Source organism: Centruroides sculpturatus, unplaced genomic scaffold (assembly GCF_000671375.1).
Source record: "Centruroides sculpturatus isolate CEXI.00-Female unplaced genomic scaffold, Cexi_2.0 scaffold430, whole genome shotgun sequence".
In the NCBI taxonomy this organism is placed as follows: Eukaryota; Metazoa; Arthropoda; class Arachnida; order Scorpiones; family Buthidae; genus Centruroides; species Centruroides sculpturatus.
In genome coordinates this window covers 399825-425002 of record NW_019384725.1, presented here as the reverse complement: position 1 = coordinate 425002, position 25178 = coordinate 399825, and the positions used below count along the sequence as shown (strand labels likewise).

Below are 25178 nucleotides of genomic sequence, written 5' to 3'. Positions count from 1 at the left end.
TAATTGAAAATTTTAAATAAAAATGTTAATTTTAATAATAATAATAATTATTATTTTTTTATTTTTGTAGGAAATAAATTTAAATATCTAAATAAGAAAAATTGTAATAAATTTTCTGTCAAATTAAAGGTCAATAAACTTTTGTAATTCTTCTTATAATCTTTCATTCTTTAGTTTTATTACCAGATAAAGTGATAGATTATGCATGCAACATTTAAGCCAATTGTCAAATGCATTATTTCTATGAAAGAACGAAAATTATATCATTAAACGTAAGTTCATTCAGCTTGTGGTTAATACATTTACTAAGAATCTGAAAGTATATTATGTAACAATATCGGAAGTCAATATTAATTTTATTGTATTATTTCTTATTTATTTTTCTGGTTACAAAGAACCGTTTTTATATATTTATAAAAATAAATCTATAAATGGATAAAAATACAAATATGAAATACAATTGATGTACAATACTTCTGATAATTTTATAAAGTTTTGGAGATGTCTAGACTCTCTTGGACATTTAATCTTTATATAATCTTTAAAATAAATACTGTAGTGTAAATCATCTAAGAGATCCTTTATGTAATTAATATAAATTGGTAAAATACAGTAATAACAGGTCAAAGATCAAGTTATTGAGATCATTAAGATTATCTTTTTAATGTTTCAGCATATGAATTCATTAGCTGAGAATAAGAATTTATAATGAATTATACAAATTATATTCAAAATTTCCATTTTTAATTAACTTATATTAATATTATTATTACCCAATTTTAATTATAATTACAGTATATATTCAAATAATTTAAATAAATATAATTTAAGAATTTTAATTATTATAAAACATTAACATAAATAAGAAATTTTTTTTATAATTACAAAGAAATTCATCCAAATTTTTAATAGTTAAATAATTTCAGATTTTACCTTTTTTCTTTTTTTTTACTATTTTAAATGACTTATTTCAAAGATTTTCACTAGAATAATTTTATTTAATATAATAATTCTTCCTAATATCTAATGAAAGTAATGCTTCATACTACACTATGAAAAGAATCACATCTTTGAAGTTACTTCTAGTCTGAGTAGCTTAATCAAAGCTTCCTTCCTTTGGAAAAAAACACTTCTCTAGCAGGAATTAGCTGAGAACAAGTAGCTACTTATCTGATACATTGCTCTCCATTTCTTTAAGGCTTTAGTAAAACATAAAGATTGATAATTCACTAATCCTCTACTTATTTAACCATTACAAAACTTTTTCAATATTTAACTATAGAGAATTTCATTGTAAGAAAAAAAATTACAATATATATACATGTATTAATTGATTGTATTTATTGTATTGTTTTTGATTGATTGATGTATCAAGTATTGATTACTTAGCTTCTATGTATAAGTGATCAGGATTTAAAAGTTTTATACCTTTATGTAATAAATAAAATTAGTTTTAAGTAGTACAAATACCTGTCATTCTTATATCTTAAACTTTAACAGTAATAAATTAGATGTGATAAACAGAATGCAGTAAGTATAAAGTTTCATTAGTAGCAATGTTAATCCTTATTGTTCAAGAAAATTCCGTCTGATTAATGAATAATGATAATCAAGAAAATCTAGATTTAACGATTTAGTGTGAAGAAAACAATGGAAAGCTTAAATTTAAAATAAGTATGAGTTGGTTTGGCATTTATATTTGGCATTTATATTTAAGCTTCTTAACCTCTTTGAAGCTTAATAACTCTCGTGCTTTTTGTCGAAAATTTCTGAAATTTTGAAGAGAGGTTTGTGTATTAAGGGGAACCATGCTATTAAGTTTTGGTAGTTAAAGGTCGACAGGGTGGTGAGATAAACGGAGTGTCGTGTGTCGTATCTCGTGTAAGGTCGGACTTAATGAAGATTTTAATTTGTTATTAGCATTTACAACTTTTTATGAAGCCCATTCCTACCCTCAAAATTAAGCTTTTTGCCATTTTATAATAATGTTTATAAAAAGTTTTTAATAATAAAATATCATAACAGATGGCACCACACACGCAGTTTTAAATGTTGCCGGAAAAGTTAAGCAACTCGTTGTTCGATATATATATATTTCAATAATAATCAATAACTTTTATGTCGCTTTATGAAATTCAGTAAAATAATACAAGTATTCAATCATATCTACAGAATTGTTTCATATCATATAAAAGAAATAAAACTATAGAATAATTACAATATCAGTTTTTATATAATATCGATTATAACTCGAGCACTGTTTGATAAAAAAAATGATAACAATTCTTTATATAAAAGTACTAAATTCTTTGTAGAATTTCGTACTTTTATATGACATATTAAATATACTCATATATAACATGACAAGAAATACTAAATTCTTGTCATGTTATATATGAGAAATCATTATTACACAAAATAGATTTTTTTTCATATTTTTTAAAGAAAATTTCATTTAATATTTCAATTTTCTTAAACTTTTCGAGGCATAATATAATATTATATCACTTTTATACCATAGTATTTTTGACATAAATACTTTTGTTTTTATACGGAGCAGTTATTTATTGTGACATCGTCGCAATGCTCTCAGTTTTAGTAGTGTCTTGTCCCTGTAAGTCATACTTTTCCTGTTAACAATAATCATCCCTGTCATTTATATAACTCCGCCCAGGAGAACGTTTTTGAATTGAAATGACGTAACTTCCGGTGCGAACTTCCAGTTTATATATAGTTAATCGGGGCCTCCTGCCCCTAAGCTTTCCATATACGATCTCGAATTTCATCTATCTAACTCCGTTCTGTAAGCAAGGACAGACAGTGGTGTATCCAGGTTTATGGCAGCATATATTTTCCTCAGGTTCTAGAGAATAATTATGAAAATTTTGGTGCATATCGGTCAAAGAGTTTAGAAGTGTATGGAGAACAGATACCAGATCGACAGACATTCTATTTTATATACAGAGTGTTTTTGTATGGTCTCACCAAACTTTTGAATTCTGAGTCATAAAAATGAAAAAAATTTCATATAAACATAGATCTGAAAATGCTACCATTCGAAATTATAGCAGTTTTTACGTAATACAAATTAATATCAAGCTATGGTTTCCCTCGTGCATGTTTTCAAGTAACACTTTAAGTGTTCTTTAGTACCATGAACCATTACTCTAACTCAGAAATGACTAATATTCATTTTATTTATGCCCGATCTTGCAGCAATACACGTAAAGCAACGACTGTGTAAAGAACTTTTCAAACTGCCTTAATCTGGAAAAGAAGTATTTAATTATTAGTACAGTAAATGTGTAATTCAGGGTGATCCAAAAGTCGGTTAACCGACTTTTATACCACCCTGTACATTCCTCTATTAAACATTATAATTAGTTTAATAGAACAAAGATTTATCTGAACTGAATCTTTTTTTAGCATTTCTAAAATATTGGAACTTGTAAATTATAAGGAAAACTTTTCTACTTATTACAGGAGTTATTGGATTTGGCTGAAGTTGCTTTATTCAATCTACTAAACACTTTGGTAGTTTACAGCTTTTATATATAATTATTATTTCTTATATAAATTGGATTTATTCTTTTTATCTAAATGCCAAATTTCATTTTGCTCGGTGACTTTTCTGTAGAAAACTTATCGAATCTCAAGAGAAGAGAAAACCAATGGACGTTTCGATTTTCTAGTACATAATACCACTAGTCAATCGGATCGTTGTTGAAGTCGATAAAATCTTAATTCTGTAAAGATACATTCAGACAGATATCGGATCCAGAACGGATTCACGGTCGGACAAATCGAATCATATCAAAGTTACTTTGATAGCATTAGCTATAAGCGCTAAATAAATTCTACTATTGATGTAGAATTAGAACATTTGTTTGACGGATTAAATGGAGGAGAGGAAAATTTGAGTCCCCTATGTGGGTGCCCAAAACCAATCTTCTATACACTTATAAGGGTTCTAGACTCTTATATACGAGCCGTAATAAGAGTTCTAGATCCTTATTGTGGCTCATATATCGAATCCCTACTCTTTATTACTTAGGGGTAGGAGTCCCGACTTTGGTGCTCCTCCTCTCTCTCCCCTGTATATATATAAATATATAATATAACCCGTTCCAATATATGATATGGCTCTCATGCATTTCTGATATCTATTATAAGGCTCCTATCGTGACAAGTTTGACTCCCTGATATACAGCCTAATATTAGTTTTAATTGGCCAGAAATTTTTTAAATTTAATAGTATTTAACATCAGAATTTAATTATAAACTTCACTTTCCATTTCTTAAAAAAATTTATTTAAAATCTTATTATAAATTTCTATAATCGCATAAATAAACCCTAGAGATTTACTTACTTAGATACAGTAATAAAGATTAAAATTATATTTAAAAAATTCTCTTTCTATGCAGAATTTTAGCTTCGTTACATGGTCTAACACTGTAATTGTTTACACGTAGAATAATAATGTTAATTAAAATAATAAAATATTTACCAAATAAATAGAAACGAATCTAATTTATTTATTTACTCGAAGAAGGAGAATAATAACAAGTACTTTGATGAATGTAAATAACATGAACGATGTTAATAACAGCGTAAGTTATTTATAATTTAGTCTGTTTATATAATGTTATTTTTTTCATTGTTCATAATTTATTTAAAGCAGCTGTTTTTTGAAATTTTTCCTTAAACTTAACTTAGAAAAGTAAGGCAAAAATTTTCTCTTAGATTCTTAAATGAGTTAATTTATTCTTGAAAATACAGTATACATTATTTGAAACTACAATGGGTTTTTATACAAAAGCAAATGACACAGAAAAAAATTATGCAAATTTTATACAGAAAATTGCTTTAAAAAAATAAATAAATATGAGATATTTAATTATAAATCATTAATAGAAGAAAAAAATAAATTGTCCCATTATTGTTTTTCGATATCGTCCTTACAAACGTAAGTACATCAACAATTAGTTTGAATCTGAGTACATTCAAAGAATTGTTAACAACTGGAGACAAAGAAACAAGTTAACCTCGCTAGACAAAAAAAGCTAAAAGTATAACATCGATTGAAAGAAGATTAAATAATCATTATAAACCATTAGAATGGAAACAACCATTGTCAAAAGTATTGACAGACCAACACATTTGATCCTTGTGAACAAAGTGCAAACACATTGAATTAAAAATAAAAACCGATAAAAATAAATTTAATAATAAAAGAATAATTAACCGAATTTTAGATATTCAGTTATAAAAAAAATTTAAAACAAATTTACTTGTCATTTAATACAATTTAAGAGTACCAGATTATAAAATTTCAAAATTATATCATAAAAATTATAAAGAGATTCAACCGTTATTGTTTGGAATTTAAAAATTGAATATGCAATTGAAACCCTGTATATAACATTAGTTTATTGTATTAAAAACTGATCTTGATACAAATGGAAGGCCACTGACAACTTGTCATTTTTCAGGTAAATGTACAGGATTGATTAGGATCGATCATATCAAGAATATCAATTTACTGTTGAAAGAACTTTTACAAGAAACTTGTTATTTCTAATTGAGATACTCCCTACCTATCATAAAGCACGCAGGAAATTATCACAAAATGCTTTTACCTGAGATTGTATTCTGAGAGATCCATGGTACAACTGCTGTATGGCGATTCTATGCAGTATATGGTCCCGTGAATACGGTTAGATAATTTCATTCCATGACATTTTTAAAAAACTCTTTCTCTCCTGTGGGTACTAAGAGAAGTTTGGTTTATTTGGTTATGAGCGATCTACCAAGGGAAAATGCCTCCCGGGAGGAGTTTTATAGGAAGCTGGCCCCATTTAGATGTTAATAACGTGAAGAAAACCCGGAAAACCCAACGTAGCTCGGGGAGCGAACCCACGACCTAATGCCAGTGTTGAGTGGTTGTATTCACTCTGTCATAATGGGCTAAGAGGGCCGTTTTAGCAAGCCCATTATGGGTTCGTCCAGTCCCACAATGAGGAGGCCGAGTGGTGAGGGACGGGGTCCAACTTATCCGAACGACCATCCCTGAAAACTCTTGGAATTTTTCGACCCTCGATTCAATTTCGGGTCCTTTAGAGTGGTAGGATGCCACATTAACCACTCGGCCATTCGATCTTTAATATATGGCATTAGAAAAAAAAAATATATATATATATAACACGATTATAAATTATAAATATTGATTCTCTTTTATAAAATTAGACGTAATAAAGTTTTATTATTAATAATTAGATTGTCTGAAATATTAAAAGATGTAATTAGGTTCTATTTGTAAGAACTGATTCAGCTTGTCCGCTTCGTCATACGTGCTTATATTGTTAAACTAAATAAACAAATTTTTCAACTTCATTAAATTTTATAAATTACATAAATGATACGTTTAATTTCTTCCCTAAATCCCTAAATCGTTTAATTTCCCTAAATCCCTAAATTGACGACAAATGAGAAGTTTCATGGTTTCGTGAATTATTTCTATAAAAAAAAATATTTTAAAAATATTTATTTCAAATTAAAATTATCCCATAACTATTTTTCTTTATAAAAATTATTAAAATAATTATTAAAGTAAGCAAATTGAAAAAAATAAAATAATAATAATAATTTGAAATATATTCCAGTGGGTTTTTCCTATAAATTTTCTAGAAAAGCGAAATTATATTTTTAAAACGAATTAACATTGGAAAATATCCCTTTTCTCATATGAATAATAGGGAAAATTCCTTGAATTCTAATCGATTTTAGTGGCTCCATCTACTACATTACTCGTTAATAATATCTGTAATAATTTATATTGTTAATGATATAACGGATTTTTTATTATATTAATTATTATTTAAATTAAATTAAGCAAAGTTTTTGGAAAGTGACCAAATAATTAATTAAGAATATTCATTAACAAAAAAATATATATATATATATATTCGAGAATATAATTGTGTTGAGACAATAACTTTATTTTTTACTTAAAATTTTTTTTTAATTTATACATTATTTAAATACAAATCTGACGATAAATTAAGAAAATGAAATTATATTATTAGGGAAAATAAATTTACTCAAATCAATCATTAGGGAAAAATTTATTTTCCTTAATTCCCTAATAATAATTTTTCCTTCATTTTTTCCCCAAACATTTTAAATTATTTATATATTAATATTTATAAATGAGAAAAAAACTTAAAAAAATAAATTGTTAGGGCATTATGTTTGTCGGTACTAAATCGAGTTCTATAATATATAATTTCTCATTTGAAACATATTTTAAAATGCGTTATAAAATGATAAATGGCGGTTATTCTATCATATAAAATGGAACACTTAGAAATAATTGATTAAAGATGCTGTATTATAGTAGATAACTTTTACATTACAGACGATGGTAGTAAATTATTTAATTTTACACAAAGATCATTAATATTTATTGAAAAATGAATAAGTAGTATGATACGAGCAAGTTTTTGAGGTTACAAACTCTACAAAATGATTTGGCAGCGTGTCAATAATGTGTTTAATGGTCTAGCAAAGGTTATCTCACCAACCTGTTTAAATCTGGATATCAAGAGTTTTTTTTTTTTTACAAGAATGTGGCAATTTTCCAAATGTCTTTGGGTTACATCCCGAATATTCGGTCACACATAAAGTATAAATTGCTTATTTAATATTGATTTTAATGCAAACTGCGTTAAAGTCTTTTGTCGTTTGAATTGTGGCCATACAATCTTCCACATAAATTCATTTTAATCGATATTGCAATTAAAGAAATATTGTTTAACTTTGAAACTTGATATATTTCAAAGTTCTTACTGAGTGTAAAAATTGAGATGCAAGAAGAAATGAATTCCTCTTTTATCTTTATAAAAGAATATTCTTTCTTTTACAATAATGGTCACTACTACTCAACATAAAATGATTGATTTTTATCTCTTTTAACATCCCGCATCATCGAACATCAAAGCTCTTATGAAATTTTTATCGATCCGAGTTTGTATCTCGGTATTATAACGAGTTCAATAATAAATTAAGATTAATTATTCGATAAAATATCGATTAAATTTAAGAAAAATACTTTATGTATACTTCAATTAACGGTTTCGTATTCTTTATGGTACGGTGGTTTACAGTGGTGTAATTAAGATTTTGCTCTAAGGCACTGCTAGGATGATGCAAAAAGTACAGTCAGAATGAAGAAATATTAAGCATACCATAAAGTACCTTTTTATTTATCTTTATAACATTTTATTAAGTTTATTCCTAAAGGGATCTGGCACCACATCACCTCCATAAGTACACTACAGTTTTAGTAATTTAGTACAGTACAAGGGAACACAGAATTTATATTAAATTTTAAGAAAAATTCTTAAAAATAATGAGAATTTATATATTTATCATCACAGATTTTATTCTTAATCATTTTTTAAACGGGTTTATAACTTAATTCAAGTATATAATTCCATCTGAAAGTTGAATTTTTTCCAATGATGGCGGTTACAATCTTAACTTCTTAATTGCCTGCTATATAAAACTAATGAAATATTAGTTTAATAATTTAAAAATACATTTTCTAACATTCTTTATTTCTATTTTAAACATGCATTTGCTCTGGCGTACTGAAGTTTTATGGAAAAGTTATGTCTTAATTAGAATCATCAGCAACGTGATATTAAATTTCATTTTTTTTCTTTTATGAAAATAAACTTAATTAATGATTAAAATAAGAATTCCCGAGTTAGTTGTTCGGTTAATTGCAAGAGTAACGCCAATTAATCCAAATAATATCATTACAAAGGTTCTGGTATTAAAAAAAAAAAACTTTCTCAATTATTTAAGCTACGTTCTTCAAAGTTATTTATGTTTAAGCAACGTGATATTTTCTGTAATATTTTTCTAAATAAAATGTGTTAATTCTTAAATCACAACAACTGATACACACTTTAGGAAGTAAATAATAATGAAATTAATTACGCTTAACGCGCAATAATAATGAATATTTATAATATAAAAAGTTATTGAAATCTTCTTAAATATAAATTATATATAATGAATCCATAAATATTTAGAAACTAATTTATATTTTTTAAATTTTAAATTAAATTAAATAATAGTGTAGTAATACATCACTAGATGGCAGAACAATACACAAACACTAGGAACACCAGGAAAATCATTCCTTTGACAATTAAAATAATAATTCTTTCTCTAGCATTAAAATAAACATTAATTTCAATTAAAATATTTTAAGATAAAAATTCTTATAAATTAGAAATTATATGTATATTTTTTTATTTATCAATAAGATTAAAATGGATATGTACAGTACTGTACAACTGATTCCAATCAATAATAATAATAAAAAAAAGGCTTTTAACAAGAGAAAGTTTACTATTAAATTTTAATAAATCAAGATAGATGAGAATACACTTTTATTTATATTTATTAGATAAAGATTTATTTATAAATGAAAGTTTTATAAAAGTGTGTTTAATGTGCCTCTTGTATTTATAACAATTTATATAAAAAATAGTGATTTTGAAGCAATGATGATTGATGTGCTTAGTTTGATGTTCTTTAATCAATAAATATAAATTTTTAAATGAAAATCATTGATTACAATACCATATCTTTATAAAATCATTTGTTTCCCCACTCTGTTAAATGTAACAGAGAGAAAGTAAGGTTTTTTTTGTGTGTATGGATGTTAGTAAGCGTGTGTATGGGGGACACGATTTTGTTACTCAATTTGAAGCTTAACCATTGAATAACCTCATCAAAAAATTTTTTTTCATAACCAATCTACTAAATCGATATTTTAACACAATTGATGGGAATATATATTTAATAATCTTCACAAAGAAAACTTATTATTCCTTCATTAGTTTTACATGGAAAATATCTTAAATCAGAAAAACATTTCATTAAAAATCATTGATAAATTAATCATTTTAATTTGATATTATTGCTAATTCATTCATCATTTCATTCCCATTCATTCTAGATAAATATAATTACCAAGATGTTGTAACATATATACAGTAGAACCTCGATTATCCGGACTAATTGAGAATGAATGTAGTCCGGATAAGGAAAAATTCGGATAATCGAAGCAAATACTTTAATTTGTCTTTTAATGATAATACAACACGTTTTCTTTTCGATGACATATCGGTAATATTAAAAGTAAATACTGTATTTAAATCGTGATCAAATTTTCAAGAAACAAACGTTCGTTCACCAACTCTAACAGACTACCTATTGTTTAAAAGGCTCTCTGGTGGCGCAAGAAGACGGATTTTATAAAATAAAAAGCAGTTGAAACTGCATTTTTATGAATAAAGATTTGACAAACTATTTATCGTTTTATGACGAGTAATATTTTTTCTTCGCGTTTGCGGCTTTTAAGTAATGCATAAACCTTCGAAGCGCGAGGCCCTTCGGACCGCGAGGCATAGGCGGTGGCCCACGTTGCCCATGCCTTACGCCGCCTTTGGTTATAGAAATGATGTAATTTGAAAATAAAATTATTTATAAATATGTACAGTGGTACCTCAGGATACGAAATTAATCCGTTCCGAAACTGAAATCGTATCATGAAAATGTCGTAAGGTGGATCATCTTTTCCCATACGATTACATGTAAAACCAAATAATTCGTTCCAACGCGAAAAACATGGTCAAATTAAAGCTAAGTAATACATTAAAAAAAATAACTGTAGTAAGAAAAACAAATGAAAAATGCGAACTAATGTAACGTCGTATGGTGAGTTTTTGTTCGTATCGTGGAGCAAAAATATGTTCGAATTTCATTTTGTATCCTGAAAATTTCGTATGATGGGGCGTTCGTAACCTGAGGTACCACTGTATGTCAAGTTATATTTTTATTACGACGCAAAATATATTTAAGAGTTTACAGCCACTGTGCCGGGTGAGACGTTGTTGAAACAAAAAAAGCTATGCATTCCATCACGTACATAAACAGTATCGTAATTCGCCAAGTGAAAATCAGCAAATTCGTAAAATTTTTGTTTATTTTGAACAATCCGGATAATCGAAAATCCGGATAATAGGGGTCCGGATAATCGAGGTTCTACTGTATATGAAATTGTATTCAATAACGAAATTGCAAAACACAAAAAATTTCTCGGGCTTAAGTTAATAAGGGGGAGGGATCCTCTAGGGCAGTGTTTCTCAACCTCTAAAGAATCGTCGCCCCCTTCAACGTAGTATCGCCCCTTCAATAAAACCGTTACCTATTTCGCCCCCTTCATTTCAAAATTCCGATGCCGAGGACCAAGGCTAACGCCAAATTCGTACCGCATTGAATAGACTAGTGACTAGTATAATGTTATTTGTTTAATTATTGTACGATATAAGGAATAAAATATTTAATTATTCTTAATGTTTTACTATATCGCCCAGAAAATTGTTTTTCGCCCCCCCAAAATATAAATTGTTACTAATCGCCCCTCAACAAGGAAAAACGCCCACATGGGGGCGATATCGCTCCCGTTGAGAAACACTTCTCTAGGGTATCGAAGAATATTCGTGCCAAATTTGGTACGGATAAATTGAACAATGTGGAACCCTTTACCTAACATATACACAAACAAACATATTTTGACTTTTATATAGGCCTATAAAAGTTAAATTAAATATCTAATCGTAATGCTTTGTGCTTTATTAGAGCATCGGAAAAACGATGTATCACTCTTTAAAGCAACAAAAAACTTCGATAATAAACTGAAAACTCACAATTTAAGAAGTAAATAAGAATTAAAAATGAAATAGAATGAGATTAAAAATTTACTTTAAAAAAAAGTTTAGCGAAGAAAGAAGGAAAAGATATCGAATAAGTAATTAATCCCGTGTAAAAAATTTAAAAATACGTTAATATTTTTCTACAATGCTCACATTTTGCTGTCTTTTTAATTTTACAACTAAAATTTCGTGTAAAAAGAAACTTCCTTTGGCATTATTTATTATCAAAATATTCGTTACTTTTACAAAGATTTTTTTTTCCTAATAACGGAAAATCCCATAGACTGGCGACAACTAGTAACAATGGTACCGTTCTTTCAAAAGTTGCAGATCTTCCAGGATGCTACCAGAAAGTTTTCGATCGAAAATTATTATTAATTTGAAGATCTCACATCAAAATGATAATTACATTAACTATTATATTAATACGGGTACCAGCTCTGTTTTTATCTTTCAATTTTGGGGAGAACACGGCCCCACTTAAAATATTATTGGGAGCTAAACGGTTTCCGGCTCCCAATAATAATATAGAGTTGGTGCCCCTGCCTTATAAAAACATTTTATTCCACTTTCTACTGGAAACGAATAAGAAATAAACTCTATTAAAGGTTTCTAAAAATATTCCAAATCAATTTTTCAAGATTCGTATCAAATTTCATTAGAATGGATCTAATCAACATGATTTTTCAATTTTAGTTCAATATTGTTGGTTCAAATATAATGGATTAACTTAATACTAATGAAACCAATACCCTGTAACATGTTACATTACACAAATAATTAGAAAAAATACTGAAATTAAAGGATTATCTCTTCGAGAACCACCAATGGCGCGTTATACCTTCTTGGGCGCTCAAGGTAAATTTGAATTAGGGGCCCGTGTACAGTGTCTGAAACATTTTTCTACGGGGATTTTTGAAGAGAAAATATTTCCGTATAAAATATCGATTTGGGGCCATCTGTTGATGGGGGCTCCAGGCAGTTGCCCTTTTTGTCCATAGAATAATACGCCAATGAGAACCACTAACACCGGCTAAATATTTCTGAGAAGGAACAATTTCTAAACGCAAGTCAATTACAGTGAAGCGATGACAGAACGGCTGAGTCACATGATCGATCACGATTGATTCTGGTGATTACTTTATCAGAAATTTCATGGTTGATAAACATCAGCAATATTTTTGCTCTTAAAGGCATTACTTTGATTCTAATTGATTCTATAACTTAAGTTATCGTAGATTAATTGATTTTGGCAACATTATTGGAGGAACCGTTCAATTATTATTTTGGATTATGGCCTTTTATTTTATTTACGATTAATGAATTTCATTTATAATGTTTATAATATTGATCCAAATAGATAATCCAGATACGTCTAAAGTACGAAATGATGAAAGTGGTACAAGTAGAATTATAGGGTCTATACGAATTAATCTATTTTTATTTTTTGCATACAAAATTCATTTTTACCGAATTAATTAGTATTATATAAAAATTCTATTAAGTATAATGCCATATTTGATGGCGTATAAGACGACATTTTTCCCAAAAAGTAGTCTGAGAATGGGGTGCGCCTTATATGCCAGCAAATACAGCAATTTCATATCATATTAATAATCTAAATTAACACTTATTAAAGCCCATAAATTGTTCTGAATTTTATAAAGCTAGTTATTTAATTTTAACAAAATTTCAATAGAAATAAGTTCAATTCATTCAGTGAAACCATCATTTAGACTCAGAATAATCTACTCAAATTTGCCGATTTAGATTAATTTTTTATGTCTAATTTTGAATTATTATATTAAAATCTATATTTATATTCATTAATATTATTTTAATGTAATTAATATATTATGTTATATCAATTTTCAAGCACTGTAGACAGTAAAGAAAAGTATCGTAGTTATCTTAATTACATTGCGTATTGATCTTAAAAATGTGATAAAGTTTAAATATTTGTGAAATCCTTCTTTTTGTATGTGTATGATATCTTATATTTACTTAATAATAAATGTAAAGGATATATCTTGTTTTCCCAAATTATTTATTATTCAGAGTTAGAGTTATTATTGTTATAGGGCTCGTGCAATAATGGCTATGTCTCTTGTTTCTCTCATCTGTTACTCTTTTATTTATTTATGTATTTACAGATTGTTCGAGAGAAAAAGTAATTCTTCGTTATAATTTTTTTTTTCCAATAGAAGAAAAATTTTTATCGTAATTTATCATGTTGACTAGATAAGTGCTTAGTTGGCTTCCTCTCTCTTGTGGATCCGAGTTCGAATCCAATTCAGAGCTTCGCAGTTAATCATGAACAGACGGATAGTATGAATAGGAGCATCCATTGTTAATCGGGTCTGATGAACAATACAGTAAAAAACAGCATACAGTCTACAATGTGCCATATTAATGGTCTTGGAGTTAATAAATAAATGAAATAACTCATAAACTATCTATTTATTTTCCTTATGTAACGTCCAGTTATATTTTTCATTTAATTTTATTATTTCATCGTAATGGAAATAGAAATCGTGCTATTAAAATACCTATTATCACGATTTTCTTCTATTACTTTATGACCAAATAGAAGGTGCGCGGTTCAATCACTCCGCTAATATTAATATATAGGGGATGGGACACAGTGAATCACAAATTGTTTAAGAATTTTTCTACTAGGTTGTTTATTTCTTTTAAATGACACTTATGCTAACAGTTACATGGGTACAAAAATAATATCTTTAAAAAACCAATAATATAACTGGCTCAATGTGATAATTATAAGATTTTATTTACTGTGTTCCAGCTTGAAACACAGTAAATCTGCCAATGGGTCACACTGGACCACACGCATTGATAATTTTTTCACTTGCTAGCGCACATCCGTATAATCAAAACTGACAGGAAAAGTGCATTCGAGATTGTCGAATTTGGTACAGATTCTGTCATCGGTCGTGACAGAATCATTGTTTTATTGGCAGAATATACTGTAGATCACTTGCCATAAATGAAACTTTGATTCTGATTGTCTATGTATGACATTTTTCGGTGCTTATTCCTTTATATATTTAAATATATTAATAGATTATTTCTGTGTCTTATTTTGCTTATGTCGATACGATTACTGTAAATTCAACTTCTGACAAAATTTATGATAATTAATATTTAAATTACTTAAATTAATCTTCGTTTATTTAATGGCTGTAGATATAAATGTATTAGCGTATCATAAGTACTTTATACTGTACAATAGAAGTTGTCAGTAGTTGTTAAAATACATACAGAACATATAGGACTTCGTCGGTGTGGGTGAGTTTTACGCCTGACCTTGTGTGAACTGTAGTTGTGGTGTTGACTATTTTTAATTGTAGCCTAATGTTTTTGGTTGTTAATGTGTTTTATGTCGTTGTATTTGTTGTTAATATTGCTAATTATGGCCGGAATAGAAACTAACCCCGGTCCGTTACAACATTCTCCTCCTGGCTCAAGTCAAATAGCTATGCAAAAGAAGGGGCGCGGTCGTCCTAAAAAGGCAGTATTACCCTGTTCTGATAATACAAGTCATGCAATGGAAGTGATTAATGACGATGATATTATAGACGAAGACATAAGAGAAAACATTGGGACGTCAAGAAAATCTAGAATTATTGATTATTTTGAATCGTCAGATCAGTTCGATCAGGGTGGCGCAGTTGAACCGGAATATTCGTTAAAATCAATCTATGAGCTAATACAGAGTAAATTTGAACTACTAAACCAGGAGATTAGTGCGATTAAACAGGAAATAAGTCGAATACAGGTAGACAACATTCAAATTAAAGAAGACATGAAAGCTATTAATCAAAAAATTCTTATAGGAGAAGAGAAAATGAAAACAGTCTTACATTTGAAAGGTATGTTTGAATTCCAATTGGATAGTATTACTAATGAAAACAACGATACGAATTTGATAGTGATTAATTTTCCTTTTAAATCAGATGACAAGTTGAAGGAGTTTATTGAGGTTAAGCTTAATTTAAAAAATATTTTAATTGATCATTTAATTCCATTGGGGAAAAGTAATTCCATTAATAATATAATAAAAATAGAACTGGCATCAGTTAAAGATAGAAATCTTATTCTGAAGGATTTTTGGCGGAATAAATCCAAATTTGCTAATGAAACTGCGAACATCATTATGAAGTCGGATTTATGTTATAGATCCAGAATTAGAAGAAAAAAGTTGATTAAGAAAATCAAAACAGAATTTATTGCTGAAACGAAATTAATTGTGAGGGATGATTACTTTATAAAAAATAATCTCAAATTCTCTTTGGATATGGATACTAACGAAATTATTCCAATCGACCATTTTTTATATCATGCAGACTAGATTCTATGCACAAAACAACTGAAAGGTGTATTAAACAGTATAACACTGGTGATAACATTTGGTCAACATTAGAAAAAGATAACGATGATGCCGATGATTACAATCTTGATAGTAACAATCAAAGTGGAAATANATAACCGCTTCCTATAATGTATAATATTTTTTTTAAATTAATTTTTTATATAAATATATTCAACTAGGAATAATATAGAATACTGCAAATACGTATAAAATGAAAGATTTCGAAGTAGATTATAAATTTGACATTTCCAGTCATTCTCATTCAGCAGATAAGCGCAAATAAAATTGCTTTTTGTGAAAATTTAAATAGCATTTTCTGTAATATAATTTTTAAAGTTACATTATAATTAAATTTCTATGAAATCGTGAGAAGAAGCAACAACGAATGAAGGCAGAGGTTTGAAAAGTGTATTAGATCTTTAATTTTTTTTATCTATAACTCAGTGGCGCGTTATCTTATGGACCAAAAAAAAAAATTACCTAGTGCCCCACCAACAGGGAACCCCAAACCAATCTTTTATAAGAAAATAATTCTCCCGAAGAAAAATGTCTACAGTGAACACTATAAATGAAGGCCCTAATTAAAATTTGCTTGAGCACCACAAAGCTATAACTCGCACTTCTACAACTGTATAAACTATAACAGATTGTTAATGAAAATACTGCAAAAAATGCATAAAAATTCATTTAAAACAAGCAGTTTATAATGTTCAATTTTTTTTTCTTTCCTTAAATTAATATAGGGACTATATATTATTTTGTTTCACTAAGGTAATGTCTCGAATTATTCTGCTAACTCAATTCTCTAAAATTTTACTGCTCCACTTCTTGTACAAAATTAAAATACACAGATGGACATAGAAAAATAGTAGAGTTTTCTTATGAAATTTACGATATTTACTGACAAAATAGTTTACAACTTATCAGATTGCACACATATCAAAAACATTTCACATTTTAATTGCTTCATACTGACAAGTTATCATATAATATATGTTTAATTCTATTTTCAATGGCTTCTATATTAATTTTAATTATAATACATCGCTTCATTAGTATAACAATATTAATTAATCACTCGCATTTTACAATAAGTGTTGTAATAGGCGAGTAATTTATTAGCATCTAATAATGTTACTAAGTGATTAATATTTATTTATAAACATAAAGATTATTAAATTTCCATTTTGAATTTTCATTAACAGACCGATACATCGTTTTAATATAATTTTATTCGTTTATAATAAATTAACCTTTAAGCTTATTTTTGTATCAATAATTAATTAAAAAATAATAATATATTTAATTTCAAGCAAACAGAATTCATTTAAATAAATAAATAGATAAACTGTTTCTAAAGTGACATTCTGAATATCGAATTTTCTTTATTAAGATATTTTTCAATCCTATAAAGATAACATAAAAAGGTGAAATTATAATAGAATTTTACATTGTTTAACAAATAGTTACAAATTCTGTCATCAGATGTCAGTAACAAAGCTAAATCTGTTAATATGGCCCAAAAATGAGTTAACCGAAATATATTTTTAGAATATAAACCAGTCTGTACTATTTTTAAGATAATCTTTATAAGACTATCTTGTCAAATATGTAATATATTTAATATTTTTTTAAAAAAAAGGAGATAAGCATTTTGAATGATGATAAACAAAAATGAAATAGGAGAAATTGCTGATAACAAAAATAAAATAAATAAACATGAACTAACAACCTTTCCAAATAGAAAAGTTTATTTTTATTAACAAGTCAGTAAAATGATAGATTATCAGTAATTTAAATCTTCAAAAAATGAATTATCTCCTTTTAAAAATCAGCTGATTAGACATAAAGTTACTTACATCTTTACAATTCAGGAAATTCTCACTGGAGATTTTTAATTTTTCTTTTAGATAATCTTTAAGATAATTTATTTGAGAAAATTCATTTTAAATTTTCTAATAAAAATTCATTCTCTTCACTTTAGATGAAATGTTGAAAATTCTTAATTTATTCTTAAAGTTAAATTTGATTTTCCTTTTTTTTTTCAAAAATAATTTTTTTTCAAATAATTTTTGAAGTGGAATTAATTAGGAAATTTTATCAACTAGGAGTAAAATAAAAAGACTTTTTATTACAAAAACATTTGTTCATTTTTATTTTTATTTTTTTAAAAACTTTTATTGTCAATTAAAGATAATTTTTATTATAAGTTGATTTATTTCTCTACAAGAAAAAAATTCTAAATCAAAATAAATTAAGATCTAAATAAAAATATTTATTAATTTTAGCAAGGATTTTAAAATTCCAATAAATAATTTATTCATATTAAAGACCCCTTTTATAGGGTTACAATTCAAAACAACAATACAATTACTATGTAATTTACTGTTTTCATAATTTACATCTAGTTAAATTAATCTTTAAATTATCTTAAAATCCTTGTTAATCTTGAGATGAGAAAATCAGAAGGATTCTTCTTTTAATATCTTATTTAGTTCCACCACTGTAAAGGTTTTTCTAAAAACCTTTTTTACTTTTTAAGTTATTACTATAATTAATCATATTAAAGAAAATTATTCTTATTTTTTTCTTTATCAGAGTGCTCCGATCGATAGACAAATCCGGCCTATTTTTTTAATGCCAACAATTTAATCTTAACAGTTCCGATTTTGTCTTACACACTAGTAGAGTGGCGCCCAAACCTTTTGATTTGTGGGTCAAATTGCCATGCCGGGCACAAATATTGTGTATATTTTATGCATACAAAATAAAGGCTATTTCTATTATTTATAATTGTTGTTCTCCAGCCGGATTAAATGTGCCACCGGCCAGATTTGGCTTCTATGTTACCTCTAATGTGTAATCGCTAGTGTATGATACTGGTTTACCTTGTAGAATATCTAGACAAAACCTTCAATGTCGGGTACAGTATGGAATAATTACAAGTGAAAGAGTAGAAAGAATATTATTCTTCCTCTAAATAACATAGAAAATATAAACGAAAATATACACGGCAACATTTAAAATGTTATCGAAAGAAAACTCATTTATTCTACATTGTTTTTTAATAATACAATTAAGAAAAAAAAAAGAAGATAACAACACGTAATTATCAGTATATGTGTCGATTAACCCGCTTTACATAGAAAATTATTTTCCCGTGTCTTCCCCACACCTTAATAGGAAGAAAAGAATATGGAATTTATAAATTAAAATACAATTAAATTTGAAATTTTTATTACAAATGAAACGTTTTGTTAACTAATGAAGCCGGCTTCTGTTGTTTTTATTTAGTCGAATAATGTCAAATCAAAATGAGCGATAAGTCACTTCGGAAGAGAACGTTACCATTCTGTACAGAGGGGTGATTAAGTAAGAGGAGCGTTTGTATTGTACTGTATCTACAGGTGGTTATGGCCACGTATGACAGGAGAAACATTTGATTAAAAGTTTCGAAAGGTACGAGTAATAAACTATAAGTAATAATCGATAATCTGTATATTTAATATATCTATTACGCACATTTATGTGTAATAGACACATAAATTCGTTGTATTGTTATAGAATTATGATTCATTGTCGCGTGTTTTGATGTGTATTACATAAACTTTTTAAAAAAAATCTCTGTTCGGTTTAATTTATAAAAAGTTAATTTCGATTAATGTGGATGTTTTAACGGTATTTAACGTAATTTTTCAGTTTATATTTGATATTTACGTGGATAGTTTATCTCCTTGCTGCTCGACGTTGCTGTAATTTACATCATTCACGTGTTAAATTTTTAAAAAAATTGATTAAATTACTTTGCATCACTCCTTTTTTTTAAATTTACAATTTAATTGTGTACTTTACTTGTAATATACTACGAATATAATGTCAATTAATAATAATACAAATCATAAATTTCCAATTAATTGCATACGAATTGTCTTTAGGATATTTTTTTTTAAATGCGGAAAGGATACAATATTCGTTTTAAAAGTTATAATTTAATTGGGGAAAATTTAAGATACAATTTTTTAATTTTGCGTCGAAAAACATTGTAATTATCACGTGAACTGAATATAATAATCTTGAAGGGAAACAATCCTATCTTTCTGGTGATCAAAGGTTAATGAGAAAAAAATAAAAATGTTTCGATATTTGACCTCATTGATTAATGCTATTTATGTAAATAATTCATTTAAAAAAAAATAAAATAAAATGCAGATAACGTTTTAAAATGTCATTTGTAACATTTCAGGAGTCAATTTCAAGAAAATGAGTTTCATCTCCCGCATCACCTGCTTCTTTTCATCCACCAAAGAAAACTTTTTAGCATTTGCTTCTAATTATAAACGAGCTTATGTTGATGAATTTCCCTCCTCTTTAATTAGGACAAAGCATTTTAGTGAAAGAGGTTTGCACGAAACGCGACTCAGTAGATGTCTTAATGTATTTGATATAACTTTCTTAGGTAAGTTTTTCTTTACTACATAACTATTATGGGATTTAATGGTAAAATATAGACTAAATTTAGAGATAACGGCAATGAGAGATGATCACTATGTTATTATTTTCAATCAAATTGCTTTTATAGTGTGAAATTTTAGCTATTAGAAAATATTTACTAACATATATTCCTTATAGACATAATATATGATATGTGAATATTATTGAAGATGATTATGCAAAGATATACTATCCATAAAACTGTTTAAACATTAGTTTTATATCTAACATATGATCCTTAAAATTCAAAATTAACTTTTAATGGTTGAATTTGACTGTTTTAATATGTGTGTATGAAATTGAATCTTTATTTATTAAAGATAGAAATTATATATTAAGAAAGAAAGATAAAGATTGATTCAGAAAACATTTTTAAGAATTTTTTTGTCTAGGATCTTTGTTTAAAAATCACTCAATATGTATTTATATTATATATATTTGCTGAACTTTCAAGATATAAACAATATGAGTTTGAGTTTGAAAAAAGTTACTTTTAGATTTATTGATAAAAACAAAAAAACAAGTTTTTTTTCCTTTTAGAACTCTGAAAACTCTTCATCATTGGCTTTAAAGTTTAAATTAAAATTGTTTCTTTCTATTTAGATTAACTATATTGTCAACTTTTATTCAGTAAAGATTTTACAGTTTTAAAATTAAAACAAAAAACTGAATGCGTGTTTATCAAATACAACTATCCACTAAACTTATTGTTCAATATTGCAGAGAAGCCATCTTATCATAATGTTTTATATTGCAATGTTTACATTTTAATAGTTATAAACTTAATACAGTAATTCATATGCATCATTATTTGTTTAAAGATTTCTTTTCTGTTTTTTTCTAAATACAACAATATTTTTACTTAAACAAAATATGTTAATTGCATAATGTTTTTGATAGTATTTAAAATCAAACTTTTTTAGAAGTTATCACAACTTTTTTGACATGTAAATGTTTAATATAAAAAGAATTGCTGTATTGTTGAAAATCAAAAAGAATTTCTTAGTGAAACAGTAGCATTTAGTTTCATTCATAATACATTTCTTGAATTGAAAAGTTTTAGAAAACAAGAGCTTTCAGGCAGAAACTTTTAGAAAATGCATCGTGTGTGTGAAAATGTTGGTTTTCTAAAACGTTTTTATTCCAAGAAAAATCGTATGAACTGGATTTATGTTTGAGGAGCTTTTTTAAGAAGAACATGATAGCGTTTTATTTAACAAAAACATCTTTTTACATAATGTAAGAGATACAAAACAAACTTAGTGTGAGAAATAGTTGCATTTATACTGTACATTCATTTAGTATTCTTGCAATAAAATAGTTTTGTAATATGTGCAGTGTATTTAGTAGGATATCAATGTTTTATATTATAATGTATTTTATGGACAGAATAAAACATATTTCAACTAACTAGATATAAATTTTACCATTATATGATGATGGATTTCAAAATGTTATATTTGATATGATTGATAAAGTTTTGATTTTAATATTAAATAATCAGACTAGTAATAAAAATCTGAAATTTAGTACAACTGTATATATGAATTTATAAGGCACAGAACTTTCACATTCAAGTAATGAGTATTATTATTATTATTATTTTTAATCACTTTAACATGATTTTAAGTAACATGTAATATAGAAAATGTCACTGCAAATAATTTTATTTTTTTTTCATAATTTATACAAATACATTATAATTATATAAAACTTATTAGATGATGATTTTGTGTATTTGAGATATAATTTATAGTAGAAATTGGTGTATTTATTTAATTTCCAGTAATTAGTTAAATTCTGATTATGATGGAATAAAGATCAAATGAAATTAACCTAGATAAATATATTTAAAATAAATTTATTTCCTGTTATCTTTATGATGTAAAAATTATTTATATAATAATTAATTTTTTATATATCAAATTAATAATATAATCATTTTTTGGGTTCTCTTTCTTTTAGTTTTGAATAGTGGCACTGGCAGGATTTATTTCAGGAAATGCATTGATGCATAATGGAATAAGTAATTGAGATTAATTACTGTCATATTATTTATGTAAAGTTAATGAAACTGCAAATCAATAGTCTCATGTTTTGTGTCATTCTACAAAAATATTCTAAAAAATTATACTTTGACAATTAAAACAAGAAGATTTTACTAATAGTATTGTTCTCTATGGTGAAGATTCTGAGCAAATAGTTGTTGTGAAGTCTCAGTAAGCACAAATAAAACCATTTATAAAAATCTCCCATTTAACTGTGTAATAATGATTTAAAATAGACAAATTTGGACACAAACAAAAATTGCTACATTTATTGTTTAAAAGTTGAGCTTTTATCTCTTATTATATTTGACAAATTGCTTTGGGCATTTATGAATAAAATAAAATTACCATAATATTTTTTTTCCACATTTTTTTGCTTGAGCTATGAGAGTGCAAACGCATATCCTTACACCCACTTCACGGTATTCTTGGTTTTAAATCTATTTCAGTGATAGTCAGTTCTTTTTCTGCTATATATTGACACATTTTATAAGTGATAAGATGGATTTCAAAATATTATACTTGATATGATTGATGATTAAACTTTTGATCTTAATATTAAATAATGTCAGGCTAGTATTACTCATTTAATGTTCTATTAAGAAATCTAATTTATTACAATACAATAATAAATTTTAGTTCACTTCATATTTAAATTTTGATCTTTTATTTCAATTTAAAAGACAAGATTGATAATTAAAAATATCATATTTTCATAACACTTCCAAATTGAAAGTATGGAATATTAAAACACTAGTCTTTAATTTCCACCAACAAATTTTAATATCAGAATGTTTTAACCTCTTAAAGGCCATCTTCAGTGCTTCTAAATGGAACATCTTTTAAAAAAGAACATCATTTTCCAACGTAAATGTTATCTCAAGCTTTTTACAATGTAACGCCAATGTTCAGAAAATCCGAGATAATATTTGCATTTGTAAGTGATGATCTTTTCAAAATGATGTTTCATTTAGAATCACCAAATATGCCTTTTAAGAGATTGAAAATGTTCTGATATTAAAATTTATTGGCTGTAGTTAAATTTGCTAGTGCAGAGGTGGCAAACCTATCATACAGTACCACATTGAAAAATCATCTGGCATGTATAACGTATCATACAATTTCAGTTTACCATCTGTCTTTTTCAATCATCTGATCTTTTTATTTATTTTTTTTTCTATTAGCTTTTTTACATTTATTCTAATTGAAGCATATTCATTTTATTGATTTAAACAGTTATTCAAAGTCTAGAACTTTGCCAAGCATAAACATTTTTGAGGATAAGTACATTTACTATATGACATGCAGCAAGGTTCATCTCTGGTAATGTTGCCACCTTTTCAAAATAGATGACCTGGTTAATTCTTTCTGCCCTGTGGGCACTAAGAGGGCCTTTTTAAGCAAGTCCATTATGGGTTCAGCCAGGCACAATGGGGTGGCTGGGTGATGAGGGACGGGACATTTTAAAATTAGGATGTTATACTTAGAAATAAAAAAATTAGGTTTTTTTTATTGTGAGTAAAAAATAAATATTTTTTATTAGAAGGTAAACATGTACTGTACATGATAGATTATTAAAATAATACGATAATCACATGTGGCATATTCAAAAATAATTAATAACAGTCCAATGTCAATATTAATTGCAAAAATAATAGATAAAGAATAATAGATAAGAATAATAAATAATAACACATACCAATGGTAATATTAATTTAATTTAAGTTACAAAAGATACAATATATAATATAAATATAGAAATTTGAAAAGTAACATGAGTAATGATTACATATAATAATAAACTACATGAAAATAATTAAGAAAAATTATATAAAAATAAATATTGCATTACATTATTTTTTATTTACCACCTTAAAGGCATATTTTTGGTTGTTCTAGCTGCTTCTAGAAGTTTATTTTTTATTATTTCTTTGTAAAAATTTTTACATTTAATTTTTGTTACTGCAAGTTAGTAGTTCAGCTTTAACATTCTCTGGTGTTAATCTGTTTAAAAGAAACAGATTAACGTCATATCCTTTTATCCCACCATAAGTTATTCATTGAAGAGAAACATCTTTCAATGTATGCATTAGAAATTGGAATGCTAAGTATAAATTCAATTATCCTCTAAACGTTTGGAAAAATTTTCTTTTTTTAGTATAAATTCCCATAAATGTGAATTTTTTTTCTGCTTTTAACTTGTCCTCCAAATTTCCTACTCTTTCCTTTATTGTGCAAAGTTCATTAAAACGTTGTCACCTTTTACTTTGAAGTCAATTTTGTTTATATATTTATCAAGTTCACAGCAGTCTTGTATAGTTGGAACATTATTTTTTAAATTAAATTTTTGAACTAAAATAAAAAATGCATTTTTGAAATCATAGCAGTCATTTAAATATTTCAATGCTTGTGAGTACACCTTATTGGCTTCTTCTTTGAATATTTTTTCC

The 25178-nt window shown here is 26.7% G+C and overlaps 1 protein-coding gene across 1 annotated transcript in view; it reads left to right on the top strand.

The window, feature by feature from the left end:
- The first annotated feature begins 19487 nt into the window (after nt 1-19487).
- LOC111628098 (cationic amino acid transporter 2-like) overlaps nt 19488-25178 on the top strand; it is a 9593-nt gene continuing 3902 nt past the window's right edge. The window contains exons 1-2 of the mRNA XM_023371821.1: nt 19488-19648; nt 20433-20645. Of these exons, the coding sequence (XP_023227589.1) occupies nt 20450-20645 (196 nt within the window). The 5' untranslated portion in view covers nt 19488-19648; nt 20433-20449. The remainder of the gene's footprint in view (nt 19649-20432; nt 20646-25178) is intronic.